Source organism: Numenius arquata, chromosome 10 (genome assembly GCF_964106895.1).
Source record: "Numenius arquata chromosome 10, bNumArq3.hap1.1, whole genome shotgun sequence".
In the NCBI taxonomy this organism is placed as follows: domain Eukaryota; kingdom Metazoa; phylum Chordata; class Aves; order Charadriiformes; family Scolopacidae; genus Numenius; species Numenius arquata.
The window spans coordinates 55,134,169-55,154,159 of NC_133585.1; the positions used below are offsets into that span (position 1 = coordinate 55,134,169).

The following is a 19,991-nucleotide window of genomic DNA, read 5'->3' on the forward strand; positions in this document are numbered from 1 at the left end:
ACGCCGTGCAATCACAATCTTCTACAGGGCTACAGTGATGAACAGGCAGATGGTTCAGAGATTACGAATTCAACACGGTATTCTTGAACATATAATTCAAAAGACTTAGAGCCTTATTTTGTAACTATTGAAATTTAAAGAGACAAAACCTAATTTGACATTGTTCTTTTTCAAAAAGTGCACATTCTAAATCTTCTAGACAGCTATGCAGTTTGAACAAATCTGCCCAGAATGATTCAGATCCATCACTAAGAATAAGTATCTCCTTAAGTGACTTTGCCATTTTCTGGCTAGTTTTATTAGTCCGAGAACAAGTGCCGGTGCTTAATGCTTTTTTGGGTTTTTAATCTGGCAACAGTTTTAAAGAAACAGAATGAGAACTGGTAAGAGAACACAGACAACCACTTTTAGTTATTTGTACTTCCAATAAAATTTCTGTGTAAACAAGATTTTTAACTACCATCTGTTAATCATAATTAATCATCGTCTATAACACATAATTATATATTTTGTATGAGTGCTTTGATTTTGGATAAGGAATTCTGCATATGTTCCTGCAAATATGGGAAATATTTCACTATCAAATTTGGACTCAATTATGCAATCCATGTGTGGAAATTGCCGTGGCCTCAAGATGCTCAGAATTAACCTGATACACAAGAGGTGGTGTATTTTTATATCTATGCAGCCCAGATTGCATCATTAATAACAATCTACTAAGGTGGAAATTTTGGGATTTACATAGGAAAGTGTAAAGTGTTCCTTGCCCTAGTGTTGTTGAACAGTATTCAGCAATTATTAGTTTAGGAACTTCTTAAGCCAGGACTTAACTGAAAAAAATAATTTAGATAAATATTCTGATCACTTCTGGAAGCTGTACTTTTGGCCTTTCTGGTATCTTATGGCAATAAAATCTTCATGTTTTGGAATAGTAAAAAGTACCATTTTTTGTTTGCTTTGAATTTGGTGACTATTTTACTGATTTTATTGCCACGTGACATATTGAGAAATGGAGGAAAAGAATGAATTCTTTTTGATCTTTACAGATTTTTATACTTATATCCCGCTCCCTACCATACCCCTTTTCCAACGTAAAGAGTCCTGTTCTACTTAAGCTGGTTTTGCATGGCAGCGTTTCATAGGATTTGTGGTCCTTGTTTGATTTCTTGACATCTCTTTTCTCCCTAATATATCCTTTTGAGGTGGACAGAGGAGAAATTTTGAAGTATTCAAGATGGAAGTTCATGATCTGCTTATTTGATAATCCATTTTTAAATGTATTTCTTTGCATTGTCCTATCTTTATTGATTAAAGAACATGCTTCCAGAGAACCATCTATAATTAATCTAGCCTCGCTTTCCCGTGTGGAAATAATTAATTTGGAACCCATCAGTAGGAAAGCATAGAAAAGATTATTTGGCATTTGACTGACACTGATTTTCACCAAATATTTTATTGATTGACAGCTCAGTATTTTGCGATTTTTCTGCACCTCTTTGCAGTCAGCTTTATATACAACCATCCTAAAAAATCTTATACCAGAAGCCAAATTATATTGCTAGATCTTCTTTTCTAGGTCATTAATATTGAACTACAAAGATTCCATGCAGATGCATGGGGGAACTCACCAGCAATCACCTTGCACTTTGAAAAGTGGCTATTTATTCCTCACATTAAATAACTTTAAAGCAAAAGATCTACAAGAGAACTCTATCTCCCTTCATCAAAACTAATATCCTTAAAAAGCTTTGACAAAAGCTCACATTAAAAAGTTTTTGAAAGTCCAAATAAACTATTTTAATTAATTTAATTATATATTACAATTAAAATTAATATTTAAGTTAATTAGATTGCCTTTGTCCACATGCTTATCGGCTCTTTCAGAGAGCTTCAGTAGATCTGAGAGATGTTACTTCAGCAAAAATAATATTAATCCATCTCTCTTAATCATACAGCTCCCAATTTCCACCAGTTTGGCTGGTGCAGAGGTAAGGTTTACAAGGATAAAGTTCATGGTCTATGTCATCCACCATCATACCTGGAGTCTGGTTTGCTTTTTTAATTCAAGTTATACTTTCTGGACACAGTACACATTTCCCCTGATAAAAATAACTGACACAGGTGAGACCTGACTCACAGGGATTCATATTTCCACAATTTTGCAAAAATTTTTGTAACATATGGCTTGATATCACCGCAGCCTGTCAGTTTGTTTCTGTTCACTTAGTCTGAAATGTCTTCTATAGTCCTCATACAAGTCTTCCATCAGAGCAGCTCCAGTGTTTGACAGATCCAGCGATTGGAGACAAATGCTGCTACAAAAGACTTCATTTAGTTTTTTTCTGCTCTGACCTTCTTCACTTTCATGGATGCTTTTATATCTTAATCATCTTCCCTTGACTTCACCTTCCAGATCTTGGCAGCATTCTATTTTTAACGCCTTGCAGATAGTTATCATTGTTAGCTTTTCTGTCTCTAGTGAGTTTAAGCTCTATTTTTTCCCTGTCTTTAATCTATGTTCAACTTGCCCAAGTTCCTGTGTTTGAATATGACTTCCAGTTTTAACAGCTTCCTTTATGCTTTTTTTTGACCACGTTTTGGGAAGTTCATTTTTACTCTCAACAGAGTAATGTCTAAACTATATGCAAGCTGCTTTTAGCTTCTCCTTTTGTGCTCTCTTTAACTAGCTGTTAACTCTTGTTGTAATGCTGCTTTTGAAATGAAGCATCAGTCTTACAATGATTTAGAGCTTTTTCTTTATAAAAGCAACTACGTTTGTTGGTACAGCAAACCTACACTTTAAAGCATAATGCAATTTTAAACAAGACTATATCACATCAAATTTGAAACGATGACAAGTATTACAACATGAAAGCATGTGAAAGCAAAGCTGCCTTGCAAATAAATTATCTAACATAGCCAGGAAGTATAATTTTCTCCCTGAGAGTTTTTAGTGACTCTGTGTTTGTTGATCTCCCTGGCTTTTTATTTCTTCCTTGATCCCTTTCAGGTGTTGTCAATGTCAAGCTTTTACTGAATTCGAAGAAATATCAGATATGCTCAACGGCTCTAAATAATTAACCAAGTATCAAAGTGCAAACAGTGTCAAAGTGACTGCAGAGTGATACCTCCTTACCTGAGAATTCCTCTCCGTGCACATGAACTTGTGTGTTACAACGACTGACGCACACATAGTGATGTTTTGTTGCGATTGCCATGCAGTACTTCAAAACAATTATTGCCTTGAGGAAAGAAAGCTGGATGTTCCAAGTTATCTCCTGTTGGCAGAATGTTTTATGGACGTTCTGATTCGTTAAGTTTTTAATACGAAGTTCATTGGTCAAATTAAATTTTGCTACTTGCAAACCACTCACAGCGGCAGAGCAGGTTCTTACTTCAGCAGCCCTAAAAAAGAAATATTATGTAAGGGTTTGTAAGACCAGTCTTCAAATTCCAGATCTAGATCTTTATTATTAGTGACTGCTTACACCTGCAAAAAGAAACCAAGTTTTCCAACACTGAACTGGGTCATTGATATAAGACTATCAAGGTGCAGGAAGGTGACAGAAAAACTTTGTGATGGAAACACCTTGTTTCCACTGTACACAGACTGAAATCGATAAGAAATACTGGAGAAATTAGCACGCTCCACCATAATGCCATTTTTACAGAGACTTTCAGAGAAATAATTTAAAACCTTTTCCCTGAAGAGACGATTCATTGTTCCGTTATCCTACTGACTGCTCTGCCATGACTGATGCTTCACAAATGCAAGATAAGGCAGAATAACAGTTGACTGAAGACCCATGGTAACAGAAAATTCAGTTTAAATGGATTCTTAACAGGTTTGTGGACTTAAGAGAAAAGAGAATAGAATCTAAGTCATTCTTTCTTATCCACGTTTGTTGCTGTAAGCAGTAGAGATAAGAGCAGCAATAATAGATTTCTGTTACCAGTGATGACAGTTAACATTAAAGGTAGCAGCTGCCTTGAGTGAAAAAGGTCACTTTTTCCCCTAATTGCTCTAAGAAGTGACATACATGGCCCACTGAAATGCACATAAAAATATTTTTTACTATATATTTCAAACGGGGTGTTGATTTTCTTGCATAGAAACATCTGTGCAAGTTTATAATGAACTTTCTCTCATTTTCTTTTATTGCTCGAACTAGCCTGTCAAGCAGTGTACCTTTGAGAAAAATCAAAAGGAAAAATATTAAAAACCATTCAATTTAATTTTGCGTTAAATAAGTTGGGAGTAGAGCGCTATTTCCTCCTAAGTCTATAAACACTGTTTCATAGTGGTTTATATTTTACAGTCTCTCAATAAGCAATGATTCTGGAACTGGTGTTTTTTCCTCTTTTGCAGGCCCTCCAGTTAATGTCACATGCAACATATTTATAAACAGCTTCGGATCCATTGCAGAGACAACCATGGTAAGATATTTTACCCCAAACAAAGTGTTTAAAGTTCAAGCTAAATATGTTCAATGAGCTTAAAAGCCAGCTAGGGCTTCTCTTCACCTGGAACTAAATGAAGAAGGAAATCCACTTCTGAGAACAGACAGTGAGAACATTTAATTTGGCGATTGATTTTTTTCTAACAGAAAATCCATCATTATGCCATCAGACACACAAGTAAAAGTAAAGCCAAGGGTTGGGGTTTTCTTTTTCCATAAGTTTTATCTGACAGCTGTAATGAACTCACTATTTTCAATTTGATAGGCATTAGTTTCTACAGTGTTCCACATTTCTAACCTCACAAATGTCACTTCATTATGTTGCTTTGTTAATAATGGTATAATTCCATTATATACAGTGCATATGGGGATGCTTACTTTGTTTTAAAAGTCTGTCTTCCATAGAGCTATTGCACAGAGATAATAGAATATTTCATTATGAATTCTAAGAGTGGGGTAAATATAAGTGGATTGCACACTTTTTGTATATACATTTATAATTAACATCTATTAAAGAAAGGCAGAAGATACAGTACAAAAAGACTGGAGATGCTAAGGAAATAAGGAGAAAGAGAGGTCAAAGTCTAAAGACAGTAAAACTAAATATTGAACTGTGAACTGATAAAAATAACTTGGATAATCCTATTTAACAGGTGAAACATATCTGCTAATAACTCGGAGCACAGATTTACTCATTGAAATTTGGTGGGAGAGGAGATATAGTCATACTTTCTCCACAAGTGCCTTGTGTTTTGAAGAAAAGAAAATAAACACCTTTGAAAACAGTTACATGATAATTTGGGGACAGAGAGGGTTAACATACAGAGAGATGAAAGATGATCTATGGGAGTTTGTAAGATCCATATATAATAAATTGAAATCCCAACAATTTCAGGGGTCAGGATACATACTTGGAACGACAGAACACAGAATAAAAATAATTGGTATAGCAAGAAAAAAAAAAAAAGACAACACAAAGGAATAATACCAAGCAAAAGCCATCCTTCTGAATTACCAGTAAGAACAAAAATGAGACCTTTGAATAAAGCCAAGGACCTGTAGTTAGGAAATCAATAACATAACATCAAATATTTATGCCCCCTATCTCCAAGGTGATGTTCACAGCTGCCTGATCTTTACTTGCCTTGAAACACAGGGGTAGATGCTGCCGATGATTTTTTTTTTTCAGGTAGAAAATCACTTTAATTTTCATTTGGGTGACTTGCCAGATTGAAAATCCGAAACAGATTGACATGGCATCCAGGGAGATTTGTTCAGGTTCAATCAGAGGATTAAGCAATGCCCACATGATTAGAATAGTGCTCCACAGCTACTTTTTAATGGCTGTATGGGTGAAAATGGTGCAAAGCGGGAGATCAACCACAGGGTCAGTAAAGTGCAAAGATCCAGCAGTGAGACCACTAAAAAAAGGATATTTAAAAAACTGAAGTTGCTACCACTTAAAAAAATTGTCCTTAACTTGGGAAGAGGATGCCTGAGTTCACATCTCAAGTGTATTTTCTCTCAAAAAAAAAAAAAAAAAAAAAGAGAATTATAAACGTTTCCTTTCAGTACAACTTAGTACAATACTTCTGTCTTATAATGAAATTATATTCTGATCTGTGTTGCCTTGAAAGCCAATTAAAACAGTCGAGATAGATAGATCACAACCTGATCTTTAACAAATAGCTTCAGGGTAATACGTTATAGAAAAAATGTCCACTGCTCACCCTCCATCAGCTGAGCAGGTTACTCTGTCGAGTAAGGCGATCAGGTTTGTCAAGCACAATTTGCCCTTAGTGAATCCATGCCGTCTTTTCCCAGTTGTGTGCTTCATTTGGCTTGTGATACCTCCCAGGAAGATTCATTCCATAACTTTCCCAGGGACTGAACTGAGACTGATGGGCCTATAGTTTCCTGGATCCTCCTCTAAGCCCTTCTTGTAGGTGGGGGTGACATAAGCCTATGCCTACTGTAAGATCTCCCTTGGAGATGACCCCTCCGATCTCGACCCAGAGGCATTTGTTGGGGCTTCCACAATCTCTGTAGTTTACTTCTATACATTCAGGGTTCTCCTTAACATAAAGAGTGACTCTTCTTCTTCCCTGCCTGTCTTTAAGAAACAGCCTATAACCATCCATCGCAATCCTCTAGTCACGTGAGTTGTCCCACCATGTTTCCGTTACCCCTGTGATACCATAACTTTCTGACTATCAATTGTATACATTCAAAAACTGGGCAATTAAGTACAGCCTTGACCTTAGGACAAATGCTGCCCTTATGATGCTGGTATTCTGTTTATAATGTGTTCACTGATACATTCAAACCAGACTTGCTTATGGTCAGCAGCTGTTCACCTCTCAGAGACTCAAATCTTCCTTTGCAGAAGAAAAAAAGCTTTTGTGGATAGGACTTTCATTTGTGTGTTTTATTAGCTTTAGTTCTCCCCAACACTGAAGATGAACCACTTCTGTAGAACATAGAAATATTTCTATCCTAAAAGTACAATCACAACCATCTTGAATTACTTTACAAACTGAATTTCTGCATTGTTGCACAATATTAAACTCTCTGTGGTTCAGTATATTACCAATTGTCACTATTTTACCAATTTTATTTACTATAGACCTTAAATTTCAGGTACCTATGTCTTAATATTTATCCTAAATCTTTACACATAGAACAATTGATTAGATTCAAAAAAGACTTTGATATTCTTGATAAACACTTGTTTTCCAATAAGCTTAAGCAAGCAACAAGTGCAAAATAAAACCTGGCCACTAAGTGGTGCTTTGAAGTCTCGCTGGTATTTAAAACTACCAGCTGAATAATGGCATATGTATATAATTATTAATTTTAAAGAAGTCCGAGTACATCAAGCCATGTCCTTCACTGTCCTTGCAATTGGTCCTGGCACTCTCAGTCTCTCTCTCCCTGTCTCTCTGGTTCTCTCGTTTTCTCACTGATGACCAAAATCTTTGAGCTCCCTCTGCTGCCTCGGTTATGTATAACACAGTAAACTGTCCCAAAAAATCAATGGGTTAAAAAAAGCCAAGATTGGTTGCAAAATAGCTTTGCATTACTGGACTTTATAGTTCTCAGTAGGGAAGAGGACTTTGTCAGAGCTCGATGGTTACAGTTACTTCATATTCTCTTTTTTTGTCTCAAAAGACAAATCAGATGGTTCATAGTGGAGAAAATCACCTCTTGCTGTGATTCTAGTTAAACCGAGGTAATTTTCAGTGATCACATGAGGAACTAAATTTATGTCATGTATGCTCTGAGGAGGCAGAAAAAAAGTAAACCACAATTTAAAACTCCCTTAAACAAACTTCCGTCATCAGCACCACTTAGGGCTGAGCCTTGCCAATCTCTCTGTTATTGGGCTGTATATGGCCTCCACAATATTCACAAAGTGAGGATTTCATACTCATCCTCTAAAGTAAAACTCTTATTGCTTCACACCTATAAAGGAAAACCCAGGTCCAGTGTTTAATTTTTTTACATGTTGCTACTATTTATTTTTCATCTAAGGATTTAGAAATCTCAAATAATAGCAGGAGATTAAAAAAAATGGGGGAGCCCAGAATAAAATTACTATTTCATTACATGAAATTAACATAAAATAATTAATATAAATTATCAGCAATCACAAAATCTCTCATTAGCCACCACCAGATGCCTACAGTGTCTTCTGCTCTGACTTCCTAGTCCTGGGAGAGATGTCAAACACAACTATCTATACCAACTTCAGGTGTACCTAATGCTGTAAACGTTTTTGAGCACGTCAGTCAGTTCACAGGCCTAGGGAACAGGCAGTGGTGATAGTCCTACACACGTGTGCTGGGTGATGTTTGCTTAAATTCTTGCTTACATTAAGGGAAACCTGGCTTCAAATGTTTTTTACCTCATTTGAAGAAAAAACTAAATTCAGGACTACAGTTGCCTCAGTACTCTAAGCCTAGGAGTAATCATTCTGCTGTATCTAAAATAGATAAAGATTGACCAGGATAGGTGTTACAATCAGGTCTTCCAGACATATTATAGGAAATAGTTTTCTCATTCTCTCTGGTCCATTTTAACAAACATGCTTAAAGGTTTTAAAAAATACTTTGTACAATACAGAAAGTTGAAGAGCTCAATTTAAAGACACCAGATTTTCCATTTCCCCATATCCACATATTGCAAGTACTAGGAAGAGAGGACTTGAAGGGACCTCCTACATCATCAGTGCCAGCCCTTGTTATTGCAGACAAATTTTCTTTATAGTCATATTCACCACCAGTTCTAATTCAGCCCAAAACCCAAATGGTTTCTTTACATGCCAGCACTTATGAAAGGTTCTTCCACAATCTTTATCTCCTCATTCCAAGGGAGACTTAGTCTTTAGCCAAATTTTTACATCTTCTTTATCTACACCCATCTGATCTTGTTCTAGAAAAGCTGGAGAAAAGTTCACACCTCTTATTCCCTCTTCCCTATACTTGTTTCCATTGGGTCTTTTTTCCTCTGACTGCTTTATTTCCCTTGGAGGAAAAGTCATAATTTTGCACTACGAAAGCCTATGGCGTTATTCCCATCCCCTGCAGCAGTTTATCTCTTACTTTTCCATTTTTATATTAGTCTTTTCAATCTGTTTGAGTAGCAGCTCTCTGGTTTTAGCTGTTGCTAAAAGTCTGTATCCTGCTCTAGCAATTACAGCATTACCCAGAAAAAGCTGTCAAGATAACTGATTTGCAAGATGAGATCTGCTCAGTCACTATTATAGAAAATCTGAGGATCTGCGAAAATCAGATTGTGGCATCACCACATAGCTCTGTTCACATTTTCTGAGGTGTGCTCTTTATAAAATTTCATATTTTTTTGCAATGATACAAGAAGATGAATTCCATTGAGGTTATGATTATGTCACACTCATGATGTTTCTTTAATTTATAGGGACACAGATACCAAAGTAAAGACACTGTTAAAAAAAAAAAAAAAAAAAAATCAAAGACTAGTCCAAAAGAAATAATTTTTCAACTATCTTTAGTGTATCTGCCTCATGATGTGTATTTAAGCAACAGAAATTAATCTCATCATGATATATAGGGATTTTGTCCTTAACTCCCATTGATGCTAATAGGAGTTAAGTCTGTAAATCCCCATCTATCTCTGTAAGAATGTAGCCTTTCTCCCTCATTTTTGCAGGAACCTGCAATTTACTAACACTTCATTTACAAACACGAAAGCTACAATCAACTTTAGAATAGCTGTTCAACCTGAAGAAAATAAAGGATTTTCAGACTGTCACCTCTGTTCCTAATTTCTGTTTTTGAGTCTAGTAAGTATATGCTGGAAAAGTTCTCCAGCACAAACACTTTACATGAAGCATTAACCTTGAAATTCTTTCCTTTAATAAGTTTGAGTTGTTCTGGCATCATTTAAAAATTTAGTTCTGCTCTCGTGTCTTCATTCTGTGCTGAATACTTGGTACTCCATGCACTCTGGGTGTGCATTTTTAATTACAATAGCCAAAGTAATCACTCAGCATGAAAGAGCTGTGCACTCAGATTTATTTTTGTACTTCATACCCATCCTGCAAAGGCATATCCTAAATCATATCCAAAAAAAGTTGAAACCATTTTAGAATACTTTAAAATTAAACAGTAAAATTATAGAATATGTCAAAAGAGCTTGTAGGAATCTGTTTTCTACGTAGCCTTCTTCCTTTTCCAAAGGGAAATCACAGCACACGCTATCAAATGTGGTCATTAACAGCTGGTAGAACAAGTAGCTTTATGAGATTGTGATTCAGGCTTTAATTTTCTTTAGAAGCCCATACAGTCACAGAGAGGTGTGGGCTGATAGGCATTTTTACTGACATGCCCCTTCCTGTGTCATTACTGGCATTATAATGATGGTGCCAGGTCTCTTTTCTTTTAGAATCATATAATTCTATGATTCTATAATGATGGTGCCAGATCTCTTCTATTTTTTTCCCCTAAATCCTTCTAGATCATAATGGCAATTCACACAATAGCAAACCTATTGGTTTCTTCAACAGCACAAAATATGACTTCAGAATCTGTCTCAGTCACCACCTCAGCAGCCCCAGTCATCTCCTGCAGCACAGAAACTGGGTTCTGCACCTCCTCTCACTCCCAAGCCCACTCCTTCATGCCTGCAGGGATTTAACCATCGCACCCGGGAGGTACCACCCTCCCATCTGCATCCCCCCGGGCAGGTCTCTGGACAGGGATCTACAGATTGTCACCTCTGGGCAAGTCTCCACAAGACATGGTCAAAGTCTGGGGGCAAATTTAAGCCTCTATGTTCCTTTCCCAGATAAAAAGTAGCCAGCTGTCTCCTTGAGGGTTTTCTTGTCAGAGGCTGTGAGCAGGTGTTTAAGCTGCTGGAGTTAGGCCCTTCTGGACTTGAGCTTTTATTTTATCCTTTTCACCCTATTCTAGACAATGTCATATTTACCCACCACCACAAGAAAGGCTGCAGGGAAAGTTAGCATGGAATTCCCAAATTCATCTCTGATTAATTTCATTATATTTCCCTGAGGAGATGAAACAGAGGATGATTTCAAATACATGGTTTTCAATAAAGGTTTCTACTATTACCCCATTCAGTCACTCATTGAAACCAGCCAACTAAGTGCGAGCACAGAAAATGTATTAATAACAACATGGAATGTATAGCACCAAAAATTCATCTGAACAAATGAATAATCTCAGAAAACCTCAAGTTTTCACTTAGCAAGAAATACCTCCTGCTGTTAGAGCAGAAGCATCTTCAGGGACACATTTGTCTGCAGAAAAATACCCAGAATCTTTTGTCAACTGAGAACACGGCAAAGACAAATGAAGACAGAGGCTTAGTGCATGATGTTTGTTCATGTAATTGTCATGTCCATTTTCATCTATTCCCTTATACTACTGCTCAAAAGTGCAAACATTTTAAAAGCCCCTGAGCTAAAGCTTAAAAAAGCAATTACATCGAACAAGTTGCAAAATGTGATTTAATGTAATGCATTAGGAGTTGGGAACACACAACTTCCATTAAGAATGGAAGTAGTATAGTCAATCTTCAATTAATAAATATTCTAGGACATGCAGTACAAGCTGTGACAAACATTATTATACATTGTGTCAGTACTGTGTTTAATTATTTTTTTAAAAGTAAACATCCTAGATATTGACTAGCTTTGACTTTTGATATGATAATTATTTTTGAGCACAGAAACTAAGATCCAGCCATTGCTACCGATAGTAAACCAGAAAAAACCCCAATACTACAATTAACTAAACCTGTCCATTTTGCAATGTTTCCATCCTAAAGCCTATGGAAAATAAGTAGATTTTGTAGCAGACTCTTGAATTCAACAGATTTTGAGTTCTTGTAATAGAGATGAGGGAGAGAGCTAAAAATCAAGTAGTCCTCACATAAACTACTGACTATATTCTTCTTCTAGCTACGGGTTGAATGGCAGACTGATAGCTCTGTCCTAACAAGCATCCTGTAAGAGGCTCCATACTTTCAGTAAGGGAACGACTGAACTGGAGGAGTGACAGAGCAGTTCTCATCCTCCTGACCATTAGCAGGGATGGTAAATGAGATATTACTCAACCCAGAAGAAAAGAAAGGTTACGGCAGCAGGTGACAATGCTGGGAAGAGCACTTGGTAGAAAGTAATATATATACTTAGTTGCCAAACTCTGAATTTTGACTTTGTAAGGGAATCTGAGATGTCTGACATTATAGACAGCAATTCTGAATTCCTATTTTTAGCTGGTTCTTTGCCAAGTAAGTTCTGGTTCTGTTGACTTCAATACGAGTATTGCTGGGCACCTATTGGAGACAAACTCTGCAAAGGAATTAGGTAAAATTATAATCAAACTTTAACAAAACTATTCACAGGACACCCACCTAGCTACCTAGTGGTTCAGAAGCATAAGAAAAACAAACGAAACCAAACAAAAACCCAAAACAAACAAACAGAAACCCCAGAAAGATTAAAAATATTAATGAACACCTTAAAATCTGCTTTTATACATCCTTGGACAAAGAGAGAGAGAGTGCTCTTCATCCAAAAATCCATCAACAATCTTTTCTGAATAGCTCAAAACAATTTCCTAAAGCTTTCTGAGATGAGAGGCAAGTTAGCCCTCACCCAAATCCCCAACCCATCTGGCCTGTCCTACTTAACGGAGTGGGTAAGAGAAACCACTATTTCCAAACCAGTCTGGGATTAGTTTTTATCCAGAAACCGAATCGGCTCTTCCTCAGCCCGCAAGGGCTCAACTCTAGAGATCCTAATCACCAGCGAAGCTCTTGGCCAACTAACTTGAGGCAGGACTAGACAGGAAAGTTTTCTATGTCTTCGTGTATGGAACTGCATACTTGCCCTTAACACAGCAAAATTTCAAGAGTCACAGGATTAAAATGCAAAATTGCAAGAGAAAAGCTTTCTCCTCAGGCCCATTGATGAAGACTTTCCTTTCTGAGGGAGGAATCCTTCAGAAAATTCACGAAGTTCTTCTTACTGCAGTACCACAGTTACTCCCAGCCTCTCTACGGGTTCTGTAATTGCAAAGCGAGAACAATAAAATAATCCTCAGTTTTACCCGCTGCCAAAATCACTTCTAGAGAGAGAGCTTCCACCTGTGGAATTATGCAGGGACAGATCACTGGGAAGGATTCTGTGAGTCAGACAAAGTCTTTACTGTAATGAAGAGCATATCTTCATGGCTTCTTGTAAGGAATGCCCTACAGCGATTCAGCACAGAAAAGCGTGTTCTTAGGGATGCTTGGCATTAGTTAAATCTTGTTACTCTGACACAGATTTGAAGTGTCAATTAAAGTTAAGTACTCAGTGATCAATTTAAATCACAGTTAATTTCTCTTCAGATGCTATGGTAAATATCTGACAGATTAATGAGTTGCAGTTAATGGTGGAGCACGGAGTCTGTTGCAATTTTTTTTCCACTCATTAATTGAACTGCCACATAGCATAGATATATGCACTATCCGTGCTGCAGTTCAGACCTGTACTAATGCAAAAGATGTAATAAAAAATAAAGATAAGTCCCCTTATTTGCCTTAATAAATCACGTCAGTGAAAAGATCACCAATGTTTATTAGCATGATAAGCCAAAGAATGAGCCAGGATTCTGCTCAGGAAAGGAGCCAGGCTGGATTTCAGTCCAGCCTAAATTTAATGATAATTAAGGATGTTCTTGTCCTTAGATTTAAAATGTTATCTCTTTCTAGTATTTGCTCTTTGATATATTTATGGATCACAATCAAGTCATAATGCAAGTCTTTTGTATTACCAGTTAAAAGAAATGAAGCTTTTCCTGTTTACTCTGACAGAACTGGCTGTCTTGTCCAGTCCTAGATCATACTTTTCCAGACCTTCTTCTATATACTGTTTTTCTGAACACGTATGACTACAGATGAGGCCTCACCATAAATTATCTGAGTAATCATGGAGTTGCAACTATTAAGCATGAGGAAATACAGGGGAAATCATCAGATTACACAGACTTTACTTACATTTCTCAAACGTCAGTGTGAATTTCAAGGGTCTTCTCCTACTTTGATTTTGCAATGTCATTGGTAACTTGCATAAACAACGATTTACCACTTTGAGGGGCTTACTTAAATTTAAATACTTGAGTGTCTATAGAGCAAAGGCACATTGAAATCATTAGCTGAATAGCTTTTGGTCCAGACTGAAATTTTCAGATACGTAAAGGAAAACTAAGGAAATTCCATCAATTTACCCAAAGTAATTGGGTTACCTAAAGTGCAGCCATAGGGCTAGTGGAGCCAGTGCAGACCCATGGAGTGATCTCATTCCACAGGACCAGGGTCCAGCAGGTGTTCTGATGATGGTTGAGGTTACAGAAGTGGCTCTGGAAGCCACCACAACTTAAATGATGATTTCTCTCTCCCCTCGAGGAACCTCCCCAGCACAGAGTTAGGAGTCATCCCTCCAGGCAAGTAGCATGTGAGAAGAGTAATCCTCTCGTAGGAAAACAAATCAATTCTGGCAGTTTAATTCTGGTCTCTGTGTTTGCATCAAACAACCCTACTTGTTTAAAGCAGTTAAGCCTCATGCTCACAATGTGTGAGTTTAAACAGAGATGGTGAATACTTGTCCTTCAAACAATAGCAGTCCAATGTATCTCCTTCTGTATCTCCTTCTAATAGATTAGGCACTTTTTTAGTGAGTAACAAGAGCCAATTTAAGTCAGACTTTTTAGGGGAGAGAACAATGAAAAAAAGCTTTAATTGCTTCAATGAAAAATTTAACTAGGTTTTTGTTCATCTTAAAAATTGGAAACAATTTAAACCAATAAGCTTTAGGCAAACTGACATATAGAACAGCTTAATACAACCTTAACGGCCTCAAGTTGCACCAGGGGAGATTTAGATTGGATATTAGGAAAAATGTCTTCACTGAAAGGGTTGTCAAGCCTTGGAAGAGGCTGCCCAGGGCAGTGGTGCAGTCACCATCCCTGGAAGTATTTAAAAGCCGGGCAGACGTGGTGCTGAGGGACATGGGTTAGGGGTGGGTTTGGTCAGTGTTGGGTTGATGGTTGAACTCTATGATCTTAAAGGTCTTTTCCAAAGAATACTGAGGAACAAGCTTTTCTAAGGGTTTTGGCTCACTTTATTAAAAAAAAGCAGCCACTTGTTTTCACATCTGTAAAGTACAAATCCCTGGTTCTTGTTTCATCAAGCCATGATGATAACTATGAAAAATACCAAGAGCTCCTCTTCATAACTTCTTAAGGCTCTTGAGGCTGCCACTAGCCATGATAAAAAGATAGGAAATTTATTTCAGTTTCAAGGTTTTAGCTAGTTATTCTAACCACTAATAACTACTACACAGTTATTGGCCAAATTGTATTGCTCAGCCTTGAACAGTTCATTTCCTGTTCTGATTTAAAAGCTTTCTTTTTAAAATTAATTTTCATTGTCTTTTTAAGCAGTAAACAAGTGAGGTTATTTACTTCTATTATATTCAGAAGTGTCACATAAGCTCTGAGAACCAGCTCCCATTTCCCCTCTGCACCTAACATGCTGGTTACTATTTTATTTTTATCTTCTTCCATTAATGTAGTAGTGCAAATAATGAGGAAAATCATATTATGACCAATAAAACTATAGTCCCTAGATCCTTATGCTCAGTGTCTCAATTCTCCCTGTTCTTGATATAATGAAATGAGATGCTAATATTCATTTTTATTTAGAAACAAGTATTTTCATCTTTCAGAGTGGTAAAGTTTTAAGTGTGCAGCCATAAATACAATATTGTCTCTGACAGAGAGCATATACAACTCCAAAATGACTTCCAGAAGCCTGAAGCACTCCACTCATTTTTTCCATAAAAGCCCCCTTGATTAAGACGGGACTGTCTGTAGGAATTAAGGTGACTCCACAAAGCTAATTTATTACAAGATCTTGTATATGATCTCCTCCATATCCGAGCAGAGGAGGAAGACCTGTCCTCCTCAGACAGCTGTATGGCAAGTTACTGCTCACAAAATTTTCAACAGAGAACTGAGGCACAGGAAATCTAAGTGGTGGATCTAAAATATGTAAGGATTAGAGAGAGAAAAAATAAATTAATTTGACTTCCCTTGCAGTGGGACAGGTTCTCACTACCTAAGAGAGGGAAGTGGGAATGCCCCACCAGGAGCTGGACAGAAAAAGGTAACTCCATAAAAACCCTTTTATGCTTCTTTCATTTTTATTTTTGCTGTAGGGGTAGAGTTATATGGAGTTATATGAGTTGTACATGGAGGCTGGATTTCCTTATCTTGGGATTTTTTCAATTGCCCTGAAATGCATCTTTATTCTTATCCATTGTGTCCCCACTAATACAAATAGGTATCATGCTGGCATTCAGCTAAGTAATTCTTTTGTCATCCACAGATGGACAGGGGATTACATTGCTAAGAAATGAAATAAAAGCTAAATCCCTGTGCTTGATAAAGCTTTGCTTGTTTTCTCTTTCATGCAGGATTACCGAGTGAACATCTTTCTCCGTCAGAATTGGAACGATCCGCGCCTCGCATACAGTGAATATCCAGATGACTCTTTAGACTTAGATCCATCCATGCTGGATTCAATTTGGAAACCTGATTTGTTCTTTGCTAATGAAAAAGGTGCCAACTTTCATGAAGTTACAACAGATAATAAGTTGTTGCGAATTTTCAAAAATGGGAATGTACTTTATTCCATCAGGTGAGTCTCCAATCAAATGATTTTTTTTCAGACAGAAGCTCAAAATTGTACCTGAGAATTGCTAACGGATACCTTGAGTTGCTAGTCATGCAGGACTATCACTAAAGTAGTTGTGAGTGTGGAAAACAGAACTTTATCATCATTACTGATCATTGTTAATACTGAAATAAAAATGATCTCTCATTAGGCATGCACATAGTAAAAATAAAAAAATAAAAAGGTATCTTTCCCATTTTGAAGTACAGATACTGAGCCTAGAGGAGCAGGGACAGAGGAAATAATCCTGCAGTATTATAATCTAATTATAATCTAAACTGGCCTACACGCTGTAGCCTCCCATGTCATGACAATCCAATGTTATTTCTCTTTTTCACCTATTTGGATATTGCGGTTGCACTTCAACATGGAAACATGACCTGTTTGAGGAAGCACGACATTTAAAGAATAGTTCATTTACTGCTGGAGATGGAGAGAAAAGTGAACAGTAAACTTTTGAAAAGGTTTAAGCAGCTGTAAACAGCCATCATAAGTATTGACAGAATCTAGTTATCCTACTTCTTTCCTTTTCTCTTTTATTAATACAGACATTAGTAAGCATTTCAACACTATCTTCAAAAACCTGATCTAACAAGAAACACATTGGATAGAAGTATACTAATGCCCCATTAGGCATGATACGGATTTGGTATTAATACAGTGACCTACTTGTGAAAACCGTTACACTTTTCAAAAGAAATATACCTCTTGTTCAATGAGGGTTTTGCTTTGCATGCTTTTATGACACTGAATTAATGGGTAACTGGAGTTTTTGAAGAAACATCAGGATTCCTTAAAACAGTTTGTATACTAAGAGAAAAAGAAAATGTATCAGCGGTGAAGGAGTCTCCTTCCTCCCTTCTTCCAGTGCAAGTGGGCAGTATCTTGTCCAGCTTACACAGGGAGAAAGGGTTGGGTTAAAGTCCCTACGAGCGTTTCATATCCAAAAGGAGGTCAGTCTGCCCGTCTGGCAACATAATTCTTCAGTGTCACAACATGCATTCTGTCACTCGAAACAGATGGAAAGCAAGTAAAAAGGATTTCTTCTGTGGACCCAATTAGAAAGTAGAGCTAAATCAATTATCTCCAGACTGTCCGAGTCACCCTGAAAGGCACTGGTGGTTGTTCTGCTCTGACCAAACAGCTCCTCCTCCTCGCCCTACTCCCTCCAGATACACACAACGCAGAGTGTAGGCACCACCACCAACTGCAGCAGCTCTGGGTTGCAGCTTCATTAGAACTCAGACCAAGTTCATGGTCACATTAAATAGGGGGAAAAAATCCAAACATGAGAAATATTATAATATTAAATTATAAAAGCAAACATCAACTGTGATGAAAGCAGATGCCAGACAGCTCCTGTGTTACTTATGGAGCCAGAAAGTTTATGTTGCCATGATATAATTAAGAACTATTACAATTTCTGAAACATTTAAAATCATATAATTGGCATCTAGTTGTTACATGAATTTGAGCCAGTTAAGCTTTTGAGGAGGGGAGACATGCTAATTGCTAACATGCTGGTATTAAAAGAAAAAAAAGAAGATTTTTAAATTTGCTTTTTCCTTTCATTCCCCAATGTCTCCTCCTTCCCTAATTGTATTGGAACAATTCAGATAACGAGAAGGTTATCATTTCAATAAATATTAAATAAATACTAAAACATACTAGGATATTTACTGAAGCACAAAGTGAAGTCCAGGTGCCTTTTCTCTGAAATGACTTGCCATGTTATTAACCTACTCACCAGATTTTGCATTTGGAACCATTTTTAGTAGCATGGGAATAGGGCCTGGGTCTGAGTTCCCTCCTTGGACTCTCCCCCTGCAGCTCTGTCTCTGGCAGGCTAAACACAAGCTATAGCAAAGAACCAAGAAGCTCTGGAGAGGAAAAAAATAGGGTAAAAGAAATATTCTGCCACCTAGTGCCCACTTCCCTTTAGCCTCAACACCAAAACCAGGAGAATGGGTTTAAGAGAGGAGGATTCTAGAACTGCCTTTCTAGAAGAGCCTTATGTGTAAGGAATTGAACTGAAGCCCCTCAGGTTTTTGGAGAAATTTTACTCTAAAGATAAGTTATTGTATTTATATAAAATGTAAAAATACTTCTTTTGCCCATAAGGTGCAAAGGATTTCACAGGAAGTATCAGGACTACTGTGAAACACAGCTGCAGTTCAAAATTACAGGCATATTTCAGTCTACCATCAGTATCAGAAAAATGTTATCTTAAACCTTTGTGTTGACAATTCAGGCACCTTATTTTAGGACAATAACACATAAATTGCTTCGCCATCACGATTTGCAGCTGACATCTGTTATGAAATTCTTGCAAATCTGGTTAAGTTTTCTGTCAAGGATTTGAAATACTGCAACGGTACAATAATTCTGCTGTAGGACAAAAAAAAAAAGCATGCTGTTGTTGCATTCCTTTGGACTTCTCTAAAGTTAGACAACCCTACTGAAAAAATTGTTTTCCTGAAAGTCTGTAATAATTTTTTTCCACATCGTCATACTAGGCTGAGCGAGTGAAACGTGTTCAGCTAATATACATCTATTTTGAGTTTTCTAAGGAAAAAAATGTATTTTCTTCTGTTTCTAATGACTTCCAGTGTTTTCATGCATTCGTCCCATGCAGTTCTATGGCTTTTTTGTGGTATATTTTTAATATATTTTTTTGTGTTCTTTCAGATTGACTTTAATACTGTCCTGCCCAATGGATCTCAAAAATTTTCCAATGGATGTGCAAACATGTATAATGCAGCTGGAAAGCTGTAAGTTTGCGTAATGTTATAATTATCCTGTAAATGCTTTTATAGGGATTAGAACAGCTATGCAGGAAGTAAAAAGACTCGTGGCGGTGGTACAACAACAAATTTTCAAAAAAGAATCCTCTATTTTACCAAAAGAATCTGTGAAACATATGTGGTTTTCAAAGGAAGAGATTCTTTTATCCTTCAACATTTTTGTGTAAATCTAAAGTTACAACTAAACTTAAGCACCCAGTGCCAGTTTACCTCTACGTACAATTTATGGATACGGGGATTCACCATTAAGTCTTCCCTGGATTCACACATACATTAATATGTATGCGTAATATGGACAGTAATATGGGAGAGCATAAAGGAAACAGGAGAATAACTTAAGGAAGTGATTTCTGTGATTTATGTGAATATCCTGAAATCAGTAATAACTCAGTGTCCCTAAAAGCTGGAAACAAGATGATTATACTGAGTCTCTGCTATCCAT

The 19,991-nt window shown here is 36.9% G+C and overlaps 1 protein-coding gene across 3 annotated transcripts in view; it reads left to right on the forward strand.

The window, feature by feature from the left end:
• Positions 1 to 19,991, forward strand: part of GLRA3 (glycine receptor alpha 3) — a 68,374-nt gene that overhangs the window by 17,565 nt on the left and 30,818 nt on the right. For all 3 annotated transcript variants that reach the window (XM_074154480.1, XM_074154481.1, XM_074154482.1), the window contains 3 exons: positions 4,370 to 4,437; positions 16,486 to 16,709; positions 19,434 to 19,516. In XM_074154480.1, coding sequence (XP_074010581.1) covers positions 4,370 to 4,437; positions 16,486 to 16,709; positions 19,434 to 19,516 — 375 coding nt within the window. The remainder of the gene's footprint in view (positions 1 to 4,369; positions 4,438 to 16,485; positions 16,710 to 19,433; positions 19,517 to 19,991) is intronic.